The sequence below is a fragment of the Pleurodeles waltl genome, chromosome 4_2, assembly GCF_031143425.1.
Source record: "Pleurodeles waltl isolate 20211129_DDA chromosome 4_2, aPleWal1.hap1.20221129, whole genome shotgun sequence".
Taxonomy (NCBI): domain Eukaryota; kingdom Metazoa; phylum Chordata; class Amphibia; order Caudata; family Salamandridae; genus Pleurodeles; species Pleurodeles waltl.
Window position 1 is genome coordinate 281,188,797 of NC_090443.1, and position 18,489 is coordinate 281,207,285.

The 18,489-nt window shown below is 43.3% G+C and overlaps 1 protein-coding gene across 1 annotated transcript in view; it reads left to right on the forward strand.

Annotated features, from left to right (window-relative positions):
• DDX47 (DEAD-box helicase 47) overlaps positions 1–18,489 on the forward strand; it is a 117,689-nt gene that overhangs the window by 42,474 nt on the left and 56,726 nt on the right. The window contains exons 3-6 of the mRNA XM_069231119.1: positions 2,933–3,121; positions 10,301–10,372; positions 10,963–11,081; positions 11,605–11,676. Coding sequence (XP_069087220.1) covers positions 2,933–3,121; positions 10,301–10,372; positions 10,963–11,081; positions 11,605–11,676 — 452 coding nt within the window. The remainder of the gene's footprint in view (positions 1–2,932; positions 3,122–10,300; positions 10,373–10,962; positions 11,082–11,604; positions 11,677–18,489) is intronic.

Consider the following 18,489-nt stretch of genomic DNA (forward strand, 5'->3'; position numbering starts at 1 on the left):
CCCCTCTCCCACTTCTTCCATATCTAGTAAACAAGTTGAGTCAAAACAAACTCAAACTCATACTACTAGCACCAACATGGGCAAGGCAACCTTGGTACACAACACTACTAGACCTTTCAGTAGTACCTCATATCAAACTGCCAAACAGACCAGATCTGTTAACACAACACAAACAACAGATCAGACATCCAAATCCAGCATCGCTGAATCTAGCAATTTGGCTCCTGAAATCCTAGAATTCGGGCACTTAGACCTCACACAGGAATGTATGGAGGTCATAAAACAGGCTAGAAAACCTACCAGTAGACACTGTTATGCAAATTGGTGGAAAAGATTTGTTTATTACTGCCATAATAATCAAATTCAACCTTTACACGCATCTGCAAAAGAAATAGTAGGATACTTACTACATTTGCAAAAATCTAACCTAGCTTTCTCTTCCATTAAAATACATCTTACGGCAATTTCTGCTTACCTACAAATTACGCACTCAATTTCATTGTTTAGGATACCAGTCATAAAGGCGTTTATGGAAGGCCTAAAGAGAATTATACCACCAAGAACACCACCAGTTCCTTCATGGAACCTCAACATTGTCCTAACACGACTCATGGGTCCAGCTTTTGAGCCCATGCACTCTTGTGAAATGCAATACATAACGTGGAAAGTTGCATTTTTAATTGCCATCACATCTCTAAGAAGAGTGAGTGAAATTCAAGCATTTACCATTCAAGAACCATTTATTCAAATACACAAAAATAAAGTTGTTCTACGGACCAATCCTAAATTTTTACCAAAAGTAATCTCACCGTTCCACTTAAATCAAACGGTAGAATTACCAGTGTTCTTCCCACAGCCAGATTCTGTAGCCGAAAGAGCACTACATACATTAGACATCAAAAGAGCACTAATGTACTACATCGACAGAACAAAACTAATTCGAAAGACAAAACAACTATTTATCGCCTTTCAAAAACCTCATACAGGAAATCCAATTTCAAAACAAGGCATTGCTAGATGGATAGTTAAGTGCATTCAAACCTGCTATCTTAAAGCTAAAAGAGAACTGCCTATTACACCAAAGGCACACTCAACCAGAAAGAAAGGTGCTACCATGACCTTTCTAGGAAATATTCCAATGAACGAAATATGTAAGGCAGCAACATGGTCTACGCCTCATACATTTACCAAGCACTACTGTGTAGATGTGCTAACTGCACAACAAGCAACAGTAGGTCAAGCTGTATTAAGAACATTATTTCAAACTACTTCAACTCCTACAGGCTGAACCACCGCTTTTTGGGGAGATAACTGCTTGCTAGTCTATGCACAGCATGTGTATCTGCAGCTACACATGCCATCGAACGGAAAATGTCACTTACCCAGTGTACATCTGTTCGTGGCATTAGTCGCTGCAGATTCACATGCGCCCACCGCCTCCCCGGGAGCCTGTAGCCGTTTAGAAGTAGATCTTAAACATTTGTACATTTGTAAATATATTACTTAAAACTTTATTATGTACATACGCATTCACTCCATTGCATGGGCACTATTACTAGCATACACAACTCCTACCTCACCCTCTGCGGGGCAAAACAATCTAAGATGGAGTCGAAATGGGAGGAGTCCCTCAGTCTCGTGACTCGAAAAGACTTCTTCGAAGAAAAACAACTTGTAACACTCCGAGCCCAACACCAGATGGCGGGATGTGCACAGCATGTGAATCTGCAGCGACTAATGCCACGAACAGATGTACACTGGGTAAGTGACATTGTATATATATATATATATATATATAATTTCTTTTTTAATAAATAACATTAAGCCTCCAACCTCCGCTCCCCCATTTCCTACCTATCAGTCTAAACTCCTTAACCTTTCTCATGTGACCATTTATCCCTGGGTGTTATTATTTTTAGCCCAATTTGTAAATCTGTATACTTTATCTTTTATTTTATTTTAAATGTATATTTTATGTAATTTCCTGTTATATTACTGTATTAAGTTTGGCTTTTCTCCACACGATTCTTATTTTTGTCCAATATATAAATTTCATATTTTTTTAAAGAGGTAACGGTTAAGGTTTAAGGTATATATTTTTTCAATATTACTTACATTTACTTATCTGTGAAGTCATGTCCAGTGTGATGCAGTGATTTCAAATGTAATGTCTGCAAAGTAATGGCTCCTAATATTGTGCCCTTGGTGTAATGGTTGTATACCTACTATTTACTTTTGCTTCTACAGATTGAGTTTTGCCTTTCTTACTCTGCTCATGGGACTCACACAAAACAAGAAGTGTCTGTTTTTTTCCTTCCTGGTACCACTGTAGTGGTGACAATGCAAGAGGGCAAGATTATTTTTCTACCCTGTGATTGTAATACTGATACCAGTGTTTATCCTCATTATTCCTCTCTCCTGCCTTTCTCACAGTTTTTGCAAATTAGTGCTGTGTAGGCAGTTTCTGCGGTGAGGCCAGTTATAACTGATTGTAATTTGAACTAACTAACTGAAGAAATATTTTTTTGCACACGGCAGAGCTGAAAGTCTTTGGCCCTTCGCTGGAGGATTTCACTTCAATATCTTCAGCAAGCATTAAATTACACCTAAGTTCTCTCAGGTCCCTAGATGTGATTTCAGTTGCACTTTAGGTCATTCTGGATCTTGTCACATCAGTTTTGGGGCTTTTCATGGTCAGTGAGGGAAGATGGTATTGTTTACAGTAACATAAGTAGTTCTTTGTTTCTTTTTAGGTTGATTTTTATTTTTATTTTTTCTTTCTGAAAATGTAATTTGGTCTTTTGTTGTTCCTCTGTTATGAGTTCACGATAGAAAAGCTTTGATGCTTTCTTGAGATTGGCACAGTACGACGTCTTCTTGAGCTGTTTTTGTAGCTGTACCTCCATGTTCACTTACTGTGTCTCCTCCACAGGGCGCGATATCATTGGACTGGCTGAGACAGGCTCAGGAAAGACAGCGGCCTTTGCTTTGCCCATCCTGCAGCACCTCCTTGAGGCCCCCCAGCGGCTGTTTGCCCTGGTGCTGACCCCAACGCGTGAGCTGGCCTTCCAGATTTCTGAGCAGTTTGAAGCCCTTGGCTCATCCATCGGGGTTAAGAGTGGTAAGATAAGATTTGTATGTAAACAGTGGGGGCATTGGGAAGAGGAAGCAGTGTGACACTGCATGTGCATGCAAGGTATATTCTTAGAGTACTGGATGGTCTTTTCTGGGTTACTGCCCTTTAACAATAGTGTGGCTCTGGAACACCAATATTAAACTCCAAGTGGACTGGTTTGTTACTCCCATTAGACATTTGACTCGGAGGATAGAGACTGCGAACAGTCAGGGCATGCTGCAGAAGGCAGAGGTGTGTGAAACTCAGGTAAAATACAACACATTGAATAACTCTGAAACTCAATGTTGAGCCAGAACCGTAATCCAAAAGAAATTTCAAAAAGGGCAGTTAAGACCAGTACGCAAAAGAAATCCAGAAGATGCTATCTCCTTCTGGTTGCGAGATACATTCTCAAATGTACACTGTTTTTTTAGGGCTTGGTGGTAGGGAAATAATGTGAAATTGTATGGCTGATGTTAACTAAATAGCAATTACTGGCACTAGATCCCTACTCTAAAGTGTATGACTTGAGGTCTGCTTCAGGAGATTTCCCTGCAGTGTTTAGAGCGTGTCAGTGAAGCACACACCAAGAATCTATTTGTAGATCAGATGTCTGCCCTGTCTGCCTTCATCTTTCTGTGACTCTGAGTGCAAAGGTAGACAACAGATTGGGTTTGAGATAATGCAACTAAATTCGAACACGAGTAGAAGAAAAAAAAAAAGCTGAACCCCCAATTTGAATCGCCACCCAAACAGGAACAAGGGTCCCATCCACATGGCAAGATGAGGTATTCAAAACCTCCATGCCAAAAAGTCACAGGGTTAGCAGAATACAGGTTAAAAGTCCTGATATCAGTTTTGGACTCGACCAGTCTTGCAAGTATTAACAGTTTTTAAAGGGCACAATCTGATGTGTTATCGTCCAGAAAGCATCCACTGAGGGATACCAAGTTTTGAGGGGCATGTTGATGCTGGGCTCCATTTGACTCACTAGTTTAATGATTTCTCCTGGTAACTGGAATTTAGTCTTAAAAAATACCCTCACCTGAATCAGAAGGTCTTGATTGCTGGCGTAAACACAGTTTGTTTCAAAATGACTGTACCAAAACACTTGTAGATCCGTTCCTGGCCTCAGATGAAAAGGAATGTCCTCGAGATAGGTCTGCAGATACTGTCACCCTGCTGGTCAAGTGCTTGGACTTAGGGTGTTGTAGATTCACCACTGATGGTTGCCCAGAAAGTGTCTCTGTCTGGGCAACAAAAATAGTGTCATGTCGGTTAACTTGCTCTCTGAAGGCAACTTCCACACACAGCTTCAGTTTTCTGCATGTTGTGCAGCTCATTCTTTCAGTCAGAATTATGTTCTTCTTGTTGCTTATTTGTTTGTCATCCCTGGGAAAGTACTAACACTATATATTTCTTTGGAATGTATTCCTAGACCCCAAGGAGACCAGCCAGCACTAACACCTTCTCTTCACTAGTGCTCGCAGCCTTCTCAAAGTTCAGATGAAGCACAGAGTCCATCAGTTAGCATTTTTCCTCAATATTGCGGCATTAGTGAAAAGCCACAACCGACCAATGATCCTTCTTTCTTTGAAATTCTAATTCTTCCAAGAGGAAGTGAATCTTGCCCAAGCAAGCATTGCAAAAAAGAACAGATAATGGATGGAATGCTGAACAATGCAAACATTCACCCCCAGTCACAAAGAACTGGTTTAATCCCTTGTTTTTTTGGGTCACCATGCCACCCCAGTTTGGACCCAGCCATATGCAAATCAGTCTTGACCCTTTTCTCCATGGCACAGTCCAGCCCGAACTGCCAAGCCAGGTTCTCCCTGGACTGGAAACAAGCATCCTACGATTGTTTTCAAGGTATCGCTCTTTATCAGCCAGGCTAGCTTGAATCCAATGGTGCAGTGATCACGGGACCCACTTCTGGGCATACCATTCCCACTTCTGGGCATACCATTCCCACTTAGGGCAACAAATGCAAAAAGAACAGATGATGGACAGAATGCTGAACAATGCAAACATTCACCCCCAGTCACAAAGATCTGGGTTTAATCCATAGTTTTTTTGGCTCACCACGCCACCCCAGTTTGGACCCAGCCATATGCAAATCAGTCTTGATCCTGTTCCCTATGGGAACAGTCCAGCCCAAACTGCACGAGTCAGAGGCTTATAGACTACCATTACGGACTAGTTTGTAGGTAGCCTCAAATGTCATCTAGAATCAAGGCTCTTCACTGGATTGCTGGTCTTCGTCTGTCCATCAGTGTTGAACCCAACACTGGCAGCAAGCTGCAGAAGACTCAACCAACCTGACCATGGAGAAAAAGAACCAGGAAAGTTTCTGAGTATGGAGGTACAGTCTTGACAAGGACCAGCCCAACGCGCACACATGCTCCCATCTCGGTCATCCTGAATTTTGGACTTTGGCCCAGACCCCCATGTTCGAGGCTCATAGGCTACTGCTAAAAGCAAAAGGTCATAATTTGTGATGATCTTGCAAAAATTAAAACTCTGGTTCCCTTCTTACAGTTTTTATCGTTTTTGTGTCCATTTTAAGGTTAAATTTTATTTATAAATTAGAGTGAGGTTTTTATTGTGTAATGTCTCTTACTTATTGACTGTTTTGGTACTGATAAATGCTTTACACTTGGCTTCCCTTGAGTTATACCTGACTGTACTGTGCCACAGCTGCCCAGGACTGACCTGAGGTTTAACTTAAAAAACCCTAACTGGACATGATATGGAATAGTGAATGTATTACTTGGTGAGGTCTCACAACCACCCGGGCATTTCTCACACATAGTGTAATCACAGTGCAGGCCATACCATACGATAAAATTACAGGCCATATGATATCGTACCATACCATACTATACCATACTGTGCAATGGCAATCCGTACCATACAATGGCAGGCCGTACCATACAATTATAGGCCATACCATGCTATACAGTGACAAACCGTACTGTACTAATCAGTAACAGGCCATACCATACCATTCTATACAAAAAGGTGACATGCCATCCTATACCCAAAGATACAATGACAGACCATTCTATGCTATACATACAGGCCATTTCCATATTCTACACATGTAGTCCTTACTACACCATACAATGACAGGCTGTGCCATACCATACTATTCAGTGATAGGCCATGTTGTTCTACGGCATACTAAACAATCACAGGCCATTGTATACCATACAATAGCAGGCCAAACCATACTATTTAATGACTGGCCATACCATACTATTCAATGACCGTACTACATAATGAAAGGCCATATCATAGTACATAATGACAGGCCATACCATACCATACTATACCATATCATACAGTGACAGGCCATATCATACTATACAGTGACTTACCATACATTATTATACAACAGACCCTACCTGTAAAGAAATGGCTCCCTGTTGCAGTTACCCCCCACTTTGTGCCTGATACTGATGCTGACTTGACTTAGAAGTGTGCTGGGACCCTGCTAACCAGGCCCCAGCACCAGTGTTCTTTCACCTAAAATGTACCATTGTTTCCACAATTGGCACAACCCTGGCACCTAGGTAAGTCCCTTGTAACTGGTACCCCTGGTACCAAGGGCCCTGATGCCAGGGAAGGTCTCTAAGGGCTGCAGCATGTCTTATGCCACCCTAGGGACCCCTCACTCAGCACAGACACACTGCTTGCCAGCTTGTGTGTGCTGGTGGGGAGAAAATGACTAAGTCGACATGGCACCCTGGGCACTCCAGCTAGTGGAGATGCCCGCCCCCTGGACACAGCCCCCACTTTTGGCGGCAAGTCCAGGAGAGATAATGAGAAAAACAAGGAGGAGTCACTGGCCAGTCAGGACAGCCCCTAAGGTGTCCTGAGCTGAGGTGACTCTGACTTTTAGAAATCATCCATCTTGTAGAAGGAGGATTCCCCCAATAGGAATAGGGATGTGCCCCCCTCCCCTCAGGGAGGAGGCACAAAGGGGGTGTACCCACCCTCAAGGACAGTAGACATTGGCTACTGCCCTCCCAGACCTAAACACACCCCTAAATTCAGTATTTAGGGGCTCCCCAGAACCTAGGAACTCAGATTCCTGCAACCTAAGAAGAAGAGGACTGCTGAGCTGAAAAACCCTGCAGAGAAGACGAGACACCAACTGCTTTGGCCCCAGCTCTACCGGCCTGTCTCCCCCCTTCGGAAGAAAACTGCTCCAGCGACGCTTTCCCCAGGACCAGCGACCTCTGAATCCTCAGAGGACTGCCCTGCTCTAAAAGGACCAAGAAACTCCTGAGAACAGCGGCCCTGTTCACCCAAGACTGCAACTTTGTTTCCAAAGGAGCAACTTAAAGGCAACAGCGTTTCCCGCCAGAAGCGTGAGACTTGCAACCCTGCACCCGGCGACCCCGACTCGACTGGTGGAGAAACAACACTTCAGGGAGGACCACCCCGGCGACTCAGAGACTGTGAGTAACCAAAGTTGTCCCCCCTGAGCCCCCACAGCGACGCCTGCAGAGGGAATCCCGAGGCTCCCCTGACCGTGACTGCCTGACTCTAAGATCCCCACGTCTGGAAAAGACCCTGCACCCGCAGCCCCCAGGACCTCAAGGATAGGAACTCCAGTGCAGGAGTGACCCCCAGGAGGCCCTCTCCCTTGCCCAGGTGGTGGCTACCCCGAGGAGCCCCCCCCCCTTGCCTGCCTGCATAGCTGAAGAGACCCCTTGGTCTCCCATTGATTCCTATTACAAACCTGATACTTGTTCGCACACTGCACCTGGCCGCCCCCGCGCTGCTGAGGGTGTACTTACTGTGTGGACTTGTGTCCCCCCCGGTGCCCTACAAAACCCCCCTGGTCTGCCCTCCTAAGACGCGGGTACTTACCTGCTGGCAGACTGGAACCGGGGCACCCCCTTCTCCATTGAAGCCTATGCGTTTTGGGCACCACTTTGAACTCTGCACCTGACCGGCCCTGAGCTGCTGGTGTGGTAACTTTGGGGTTGCTCTGAACCCCCAACGGTGGGCTACCTTGGACCCAAACTTGAACCCCGTAGGTGGTTTACTTACCTACAAAAACTAACAAATACTTACCTCCCCCAGGAACTGTTGAAAATTTCACTGTCTAGTTTTAAAATAGCTATATGTGTTTTATTTGAAAAGTATATATGCTATTGTGATTATTCAAAGTTCCTAAAGTACTTGCCTGCAATACCTTTCATGCAAAGTATTACATGTAGAATTTGAACCTGTGGTTCTTAAAATAAACTAAGAAAAGATCGTTTTCTATACAAAAACCTATTGGCCTGGAATTGTCTCGGAGTGTGTGTTCCTCATTTATTGCCTGTGTGTATGTACAACAAATGCTTAACACTACTCCTTTGATAAGCCTACTGCTCAACCACACTACCACAAAATAGAACATTAGTATTATCTCTTTTTGCCACTATCTTACCTCTAAGGGGAACCCTTGGACTCTGTGCATACTATTCCTTACTTTGAAATAGTGCATACAGAGCCAACTTCCTACACTACCATACTATACAATTACAAGCCATGCCATACTGTACAATGAAGCCATACTATACTGCACAATAACAGACCATGCCATATCATACACTGCATTGACGTACCATACCATTCCATACAATACAATTAGAGACCCTACTAATACTATACGATGACAGTCCATAGCCTACCATACTGTATAATTAGTCCACTCCATGATATATAATTATATGCCATACCATACAGTGACAGCCTATACCTCATTGTGCCATTGTTTACAATGACAGACCAAACCATACTATGCAATTACAGGCCATACCATACTTTACTATACAATTACAGGCCCTCTCATACCATACTATATAGCAGGCATGCCAGACCAGACCATACCATACAATGACCGGGCATACCATACCACGCCATACCACAGTAAAGAATGACAGGTCATTCCATACTATACAATAATAGATCATACTATATAAAGACAAGTCATACCATGTTATCGAATGTCCGGCCATACTATTCCATACTATAAAACAGGCCATACTATGCAATGACAGGCCATGCCGTACCATACTATACAGTGATAGACCATACCATATTATACAGTAACAGGCCAGACCATACCACAATATACAAGGACAGTCCAAACTATGCTGTGCAATGATAAACAATACCATAGTATACTATACTACATAATTACAGGCCGTACCATACCAAACTAAATATTGACTGGCCATAATATTCCATACTTCAAAACTTCAGACTATACCATATCATATCGTACTATACAAGTTTAAGTCATACCATACCATTTTACTCTATATAATGATAGGCCTTGCCATAAAATATAATGTATAGTGACAGTTCATACCATACTATGCAATGACAGACTATACTATACAGTCATAGGCAATACTATATCATACTATACAGTGACAGACCATACTATACAATTACAGGACATATTTGCTACACAACAGACCTACTTTTATGACATGTTGTACTAAATTAAACAATGATAGATCGTACCTTACCTACCATCCCATCCCATCATGGGTCATATATCATATCCAATCATACCATACCATACCATACTAAACTATACAATCAAAAGCCAGGCCAAAGCATAGCATGGCATACCATACCTTTCATTGAAAGGCCATACTGTACAAGGACAGACCATACCAAATCATACTTTACAATGAAAGACCATACTATACTGTGACTTGCCTTACAAACTGTTCTGTACAATGACAGGCCTTACCATGGTGTACAATTACAGGGTATACCAAACAGTATCATACTATACGACAGGCCATACCATACTGTACAAAAAGTATCATACAGTTATGTTATACTTTATTTTGTATTTTATTTCCTAATATGAATTCTTCTGTAGAAAAGTTGTACAATGTGGCTAAAAAACATTGACAGCCAATAGATCTTCGAAAAGCAACACCTATTGGCATATCAGAAGGCATATCTTCTCAGATGCTGTATGCAACCATTGTATTTTTTTTTTTTTTTAAACCATCGGATCTCTGGGAAGATAGTCAAAATGTCGTTGGCTAAGGTGATTTGAGATTATTTCACTGTCATTTACACTATTAGGACAGAGAGAGTGGTGTCATGAGGCTTTCCTGATTTGACCTGTACATGTTTCTGCTTCTCTTTCAGCCGTCGTGGTTGGTGGAATCGATATGATGTCGCAGTCCCTTGCGCTTGCCAAGAAGCCACATGTGGTGATTGGTGAGCCTCTGTTCTCTAGCATGTCTCTTATATAATCGTTCGCTCCCCCTTGTTAGGCCATTCATCCTTCCTCCTTTGGCCTTTTTGCTCAGCCCTCTACTTGATTCGACATTCAGACCAGTTAAGTTTCCTTATTAAACTGCAGTTTGCAGAATATCAGTGATTTCTTTTTTCAGCTCAGCTGGATTTATTGCCCTTGTCCTTTCATCAGTCTTACTCAAACCAATTCTCAATTCTAGTTTCATAGGAGCCTCTAAGTTGTACTCTTATCAGACACTCCCTCTTTTACTCATCCCCTCACATACTATCTTCTCCCTGCATTCCTTAAGCTTCTGCTTTTCCCACTTTGCATTTTTTTCTCCCGTCATTCTTTTGTATCACTTTTCCTACTTCTTCCTCTTTCCTTCCATGTTTCTGCACACTATCACATCTTTCCTCCTCATGTTTTTGTTACTCCATCTTCTATTAATTTCACTCAGTTTCATAACTGTTCCTCTGCCTCCATCTTTTTCTCCTCTCTTTATCCTTGCTCCTGTGTTCCGGTGGTCACCTTTTGTGGTATCAATGCCTGACTATCCTTCTCTTGACAGCCACCCCGGGGCGCCTGATCGATCATTTGGAGAACACAAAAGGCTTCAGCCTGCGGGCCCTGAAGTACCTGGTGATGGATGAAGCTGACCGCATCCTCAACATGGACTTCGAGACGGAGGTGAGGGCAGGGTTAGGATGGTTGTCTGCATCTGCCCCATTCCATTGACATTGCTTGGGGGTTACTGTGTATATTGCTGTATTTCTGGAGATGGATAATTGTGTTACTGTGGTTGAAGTGTTGACATTTCTAGGCAGGTGGTAAAATTGATGTGTTTAGTGGGTCTATTCTTGTACCCCTGACTTCTCCCCCTATTTCCCAAGTCTCCAGAGTAGTTTCAGTTATTCTATAGTTCCCCTGGGTTCTCCCTTTTCTTCTGTATCCCCAGGTTCTAAGCTGTACAATTGGTCTTCTGCATTGCCTTTGTTCTCATGTAGCTTCCGTTATTCGCCCCTCACATTCCTCTAACATCTGCTGCCTGGGTTCCCTATTTAACTCCAAACATATCTTTATGAGTTTCTTCAGTTCTCGGAGTCTCTAATTTTCTTCTGTTATATATTCTACTTCTATTGCCTCTACATGTTCTTCTCCCAGATCTCATGATTCCTCTGTCTTAATATTTTCTCGTGTTTTCTTTCTCCAGGTGGACAAAATCCTTAAGGTTATTCCGAGAGACCGAAGGACTTTTCTATTCTCAGCTACAATGACCAAGAAGGTAACAAACAAACTCTGAGCTTCCATGAAATCAATCACCCCTCATGACTTCCTTGACCTCTCTGCTAGGAAACATTTTCTGTCTCAATCTGATCACTGGTGTGCTTTCCATTTACTCTCTCCACTTTCTCTTTTCTCTCCCTTTGTTCTGTCTCTCCCCTTTCCTTCCACATTGTCTCACTCTCCCTTTCTGTTTGTTCCATCCCTGAGTCTTACCTTGTTTGTCACTCTCTATCCCATTCCACACTAACACACACTTTGTCCTCTCAATCTTAACTGAAATTTCACTTTTACTCTTTTGCTATATTTCTCGTCATGTTCAAACTGTTATTCATATATCCCTTTTCTTTCTTAACCCTCTTCTGTATCCTCCATCAGCTTTATCTTTTCCCTTCCTCATCCTATTTCTCTTCTTATTCTGCCTCCATTATGTCAGTTTCTTTCCCATCCTTGAAGTTTTGAGAGTGTTGCTTTTATACCTCAAATGGTAAGGCTATTACAACGATATTGCTATTAGCAAGAGCCCTAGAGCATGTACTCGCAAACTGCACTACACATTCTTCCACCACCTTTCCAAACGCCCCTGCAGAGCTGAAATAGAACGTTTGTTACTGAGCATCATGCTGTACTACATGTGGGTGTTAGCATGGTGGAAGGATCTAGTTTCTTGCAGAACAGCAAGAGAAGCCCTTTTTTCCTTGTATTAGTGGAGAAAGCCATGCTAGTGAAGGCCTAAAAGTAGAGTGTTTATGGTTCATTTAACGTTTCTCCCTGGTGATGAATTCTCCTTAAACATGTGAATGTATAATAGTAAATTGCATTTCTGAATGCAGATTTACAAAACATGAAGCAGTTTTTCTCCTCTCTGTGGTATAAGCACTGGTAGAGATCCTTCAGGAGACTCCCATGCAGTAGAAGAGACCACCTCCCTAATCCATGGGCTGATATAGACTGTCTAGTAGACCTTACCTCCCTCCACCAGGTGTTGGCAGAGATCCTACTAGGTTCCCACACGCTGGTAGTGACAATCCAAGACCACCTCCTCTGGGTTTTGGTAGACTATTAAGGGGAGCTTTCTCACACACTGGCACATATGCCCCTTTCCCACGAACAATATAAGACCATAAGAGAAACCCACTCTTTATTGTGTTGAATGGGAGTTTGCTGGGCCACAAGATCCTCATACAGTTTGAACTCCTCATCCTGCCCACCACATTTCTTTGGTCCTTACGCTCTCCACCAATTCTTGCTGCCAACCAGTACCAGCTCATCTCTTTCATCTTATGCCAGCTCCTCATAGCTCACACTAGTGCCCGTGTCTCATTACTTGTCAGTGCACTGGTGGGCATTAAGGACTGCCAGATCCTTTTTTTTTGCCCACCAGTGCCAACTCATACTACTCACACTGCCCATTATGCTTTTACATCAAACATGTTTGGAAGACGGATGAAGGAGAAAGTTTAGACTCCCATGACCAAGCAGTTCTTGCCCTCTTGGTTAAAGCAGCAGGTGGTTGCTGGTTGTGATTTTAATTTTTAAATCAAACATTATTCATATTCCCATCCTCACTCTTGCCTTTTCTCCTTTTGCCTTTATGTAACATTCTTCTTCTCATTTCCTCACCCGCTCCCTTAACTCTTCTCTAGCATTCTCCTTTCAACCTGCTTCTGTGCATTCTTTTACTTAGGCTTTCGTGTTCTCTTTCCACTTTGCTCTGTTTTTTTTCTTTGCAGTGTCATTCTGCTCCAGATTCACATGCTGTGCTTTATTCCTCCTTCTTGTGGCTGGTTCCAGAAATGTTATAAGAGACAAATAACGTTGTCAGTCCTCCCCTGTCATTGGCTGCTGATCTTGATCTCTGTCTGATTGCCGCTATTAATACCATCCTTGTCAGAGCAGCGGTCAGTGATAAAGCAAGTGGGCTTCACAGAGCCCTGGCAGACATAACTTTACCTCTTGTTAGGTTTCAACCTCAGTTTAGGTAAAAAAAAAAAAAGACAGTCCTATTCTTACTACTTATCTAAAAAGTCCACTGCATTTTAACTGTGAATTTAAGTAAGACAAGACATTCCTCATTGAGAGCATCATACAACTTTGGCAGGAGAAGAGCCAGTGCCCTCATCATCCCTGGTGCCAACTGCCTGAGCCCAAACTAACATTCCTAGTTCTACTTCAGAAACCTTTCTCTATACAACAGGCAAACCATTGTCTATGTCGATGCTTGTACACATAGTCTCCCTCTCTGTCTGTGTCTCCCCCCCCCCCCGCCACCCCCCCCCCCCCCCTTCTGTCACTCCAAGACCTTGCTGTTTGTTCTGTAGACACTTTGGTTTTCTTTCCCCAATGTTTGATCTCCTTACCAACACCTTCTCTCTCACTTGTTAACCTGTGTCTCTCCATCGCAAGCTTCTGCCTCCATCATATTTCTCTGTCATACAGAAATCAGTGGTACCTGAGCTCCTACTCACCCACAGACCATGCCCAAGCCTCCAGGGGTTAATTGTCATGGTATCTGAGCACTACCCAACCATCAACAGAAAGACAAACACAAGTGGTCTGTAAAAGACCGTTTGTATTGCAAAATGCATTATTTACATAGAAGGAACATTTCTAAAATATATTGCAGAGCTAGTCTGTTTAGAGAAATGAGGTAAATAAAGATGCAACTGAAGTCACAACATGTATTCAGCACAGTGAGCACTGCAGACACCACCTGATTACAGTGAAGGATCCTTCTCCGCTCAGCAACATCCAGGATTCCGAAATAAGAAGGAGACTTTCCCCTATTTCTTAGTAAATATACACCAGGCTCCATCTCCACCCTCTCCCTTTGTTCATTGGCTCATGGCTGAATCATTGACCCAGCATCCAAGTTCTTCTAATCAGGTCAGTGGGATGGGTTTTGCTGGAGTGACTAATTTTCACCATACCCAGCAGCGTCTCGACCAGTTAAGTCATAGAGGTACACTTGTGTCCATTGAGTGGACAGCACAAACAGTCCCACCACCCACCCTTTAACCCACCATTTACCCACCCTGACCTACGTTTATTCCACTTAAGAATAGATGGAGCGCTACCCCTGAAGTGGTTGCCAAGGTGAAAGAGCTCACGGACCGGACAGCTCAAGTTGAGGACAGACTCACCTTTGTGCAAAATGGTATTAGTGGTAACCCCTCACTTGTAGCAGCCAGGAACCTAGGAGAAATAACTAGCTATGTGCCAATAGTTACTTTTATACACAGCCTAATATAGCAGACCCCTTTTTTTACCCTGAGACACTTAAAGTTGAAGCCAATCATACAGCTTTGCAGTGACAAGGTATTTTCTCCCACAAGAATATAAAGCAGTTGATACCTATCCGTGCAAGTTGGGAAGGTTTTGCAGTGTGAATCTTTGCTACATTCACATGCGGTGCATTATTTTGCCAACTAGTGGTTGGGTCCGGAATAGTCTCATTTTAGTCTGTTTTTTTTTTTTCCCCATTGGTGTCTTCATTTGGGCTTAAACTTCTCCTTGAGTGACTTATGCCCTGAAAATGCCTCCGTGCAGTTGCCATTTTCAGATTCTTTTTTCTGCCGTTGGGTCCGAAAACGTAAGGGAGAGCTCTGGAGTTGAGGAAAAAAAAAATTGCGCAGAAAAACAGTTTTCCTCTGAAAATCAGTTGAGGGAAGCGAATTAACGATGATGGTGAAGAGGAAGATACTGACAAAACTCCAAAAACAACCGAGAAGCAGTAAGATGAGAAGACTGATGTGCCTAAACCATGTAGTCTGAGAATGAGAAGGGAGCATGGCGCATACCCCCTTTAGGTTTTGACCCAAGTTCCACCACAAGTACGGCCCATAAAGACACACACGAGGTTTGTAACCTCTGCCTCCCAAAGTACCACAGTTCAGAGGACTGCGTGGTTTGTGTAAAATTCTTGTTGAAGACCATCAGGGGAAGGTAGAAGCAGAGTTGGGCACATTCAACAATGGTGTCGCCACAGAGGAAACAGGAGTCCCTAAAGGAACTCGGACTGTCAAGCCAGGCAGAGGACATGCAGGAGGAGATGGGAGGAGGCCCAAGTAGAAGAACCAGACCTCGAGGAGGTGATCAAGGGTCACACTTCAAAGGGGCACAAGAAGACGTAGAGAAAGGAGTCCAGACTGAAGTTAAGCCCTCAGTGTCGTATCACGACTAACCTGAAAGATTTGGACTCAAACAAAAAAAAAAAACAGAAGTGCCATCAATCATCGGGGAACAAAGTAAAATCCCAAAGAGCCACCCGGGTCAAAGACAAGGGACACCCTTGGAGCTAAACACTTGAAACTGGCTTCAACCTTGAGAGAGGATTGAAAGCATGGGAGGGAGATGGCAAAAAGGAGGTCGGCGCTGGCCGTGAAGTCTAGGCCCACAGTGGAATCAAAAAGCTGCTCTGAACTGTCGCTGAAGGTTGAAGAGATTTTTCTAAGTCAAAACACAGAAAAGAGACCAAACTTGACCATGAAAGAAAATCACTTACAGTAGAGCAAAAAAAGAAGTGTCTGTAAGCAGAACTGAAGGCTCTACAAGAAAAGGGAATTTGACTAAGCCCTTCAGGGGTACAGATTTCCTTTAAAGAAACATGTCGATACAGAGGAATCAGAGGGCTAGAAAGCCCCAGCCCTCCAGAGCTGCAGGAAGAGATGCAAGAGGAATTCTTTGAACTGGAAGAAGAGCAACAAGAAGGACCCTCGCAAATGGGAGAGACAGCGGGTGACTGGCAGAACATTTACGTATGCTCACCAGATGAGTTGTGGAGTCTTAGCCATCACCACCAAATGATGTCACTACATACAATGCAGTGATCAATAGAACACCAGTTACTTATGGCGTTCAACTGGAAGAAGAGCAGTCAGAGGCACGCATCCTTCTTGAAACATTGCTGCGTGACCAGAAAATAAATCATTTACTTCAAATGCTACCAAGTATGTGGGACCAGGGCAGAGAGGCGTTTTAAGTGACCGCTGCATCCAAGGCAATAGCACCAGGGGTGGGAAAAAGTACTACTTCTCATCCAAGGATCCACCCTACATCCAGGGGAGCGTGCCCTCTGATTCCCTCATCATGACAACTGCACGCAAAAGAGCAAACACCCAATGTCTACTGGACCACCTCTTAACAAGAAAAGTAAGGGTGGACATGGTGGGGATTAAAATTGAAAGGTCAGTAGGAACGCAGTGGTGGACAGCCAATTCGAATGCCCTTCTAAACAGGTACAGGTACACCTGCCAACAGTGGGATGAGATGGAGGAGCTCATGAAGCACACGCCAGAGAAGTACAAAAAGAGGGCGAGTGCATTGTTACAATAGGGCAAGATAATTGCCAATACATGTGTGAAATCTGCACTAAATGCAGCTGACACTACCTGTAGACAACTCTGCACAGCCACCACCTTAATGCAGACGTGCTTGGCTGAGAATCACAGGGTTCAAACAGGAGATCCAATCAGCTATACTGAACATGCCCTTCACAAGGGACAGTCTGTTTGGAGCTCCAGTGAACGAAGCCCGTCTGTGCATGAAAAACAGGCCATGAGAGCCCACCAGTATAAAGGAACGTTCCGAGGAGGCATGACCCAGAGGAAAAGAACATCCTAGATAGGAGTCATACAACCACACACAACTCTAACAACCTTCAGCCAGCAATGGAGTGATGCTATCACTTCCCTACAATGGCAGCTCTGCTCAAGCTCCTATCATCCCTTTGGCAGGTGTGGAGGAGGGGAAACCCACGCAAACAAGTGACCGCTTACAAAGAACCCTCCTACACAAGTCACCAGCCAGGAGGAAGAATCGGAGGATTTCTGAATGAATGGGAAAAGATCACCTCTCATATATGGAATTAAGTATAAGAAATGGCTACTACTATAGAGTAAACAAAGTTACCTCCAACAACACCTCCAAAAAGGAAGCGGATAAAAGTGGACTAACAACAGAAAGTGGAAGAATTATTAAGCAAACAAGCTATAGAGCTAGTACTCCTAAACTAAAGACTCAGAGCTGTTTACTCAAACAGTTTTCTGGTAACAAAGCCAGAGAAGACATTAAGACCAATACTGGACTAGAGGTCACTAAAGTTCATAGAAACAAAAAATCAAAATGACAGTGCTGCAAGAAGTAATTTCTCTGATAAGGAGAATATGTGGCAACCATAGATCTCAAGAACTCCTACCTACACAAATCAGTAAACAAATGTCATACAGTTCCTCAGGTTTGTGGAGAACAAGATAAACTACCAATTCAAAGTACCACCTTTCGGGATAAAATTACTTCCATGAGTGTTCCCAGAAAGATTAGTTGTGATCACAGCACTCCTCAGAAGAAAGGGAATACACTTCTACCCATACTTGGATGAACCGCTAGTAAAAGTGGACAAGCAACCAGTTCAACAAGGTTATACAGACCCTACATATACTAGGATTCTCCATCAATTATGAAAAATAGTCACAGAGCCCAGACACAAAGAAGATGCTCCTGGGGGCGACCTTTAACTAACGGGTCACAAAAGCGAGACGAGTGGACAAGAGTCAAAATAAACATTGAGCAGCATCAATACACCTGTCGGGAAAACAAACTACAGAGGGGGACGGGCTAAGCAAGAAAATTAGCTACACTCCTCAATGGGAGCTGAAAGCAGCAGCTCTAATGGAGATCTTCAAAATAATAGGAACACCACAAATAGACTTATTCACAACACACAAGAGCATGAAATGCTACCACCTTGCATCCAGGTTCTACCACTCAGTCACTGGGGAATGCCCTGCCGATAAAATGTTTAGAAGTATTCGCT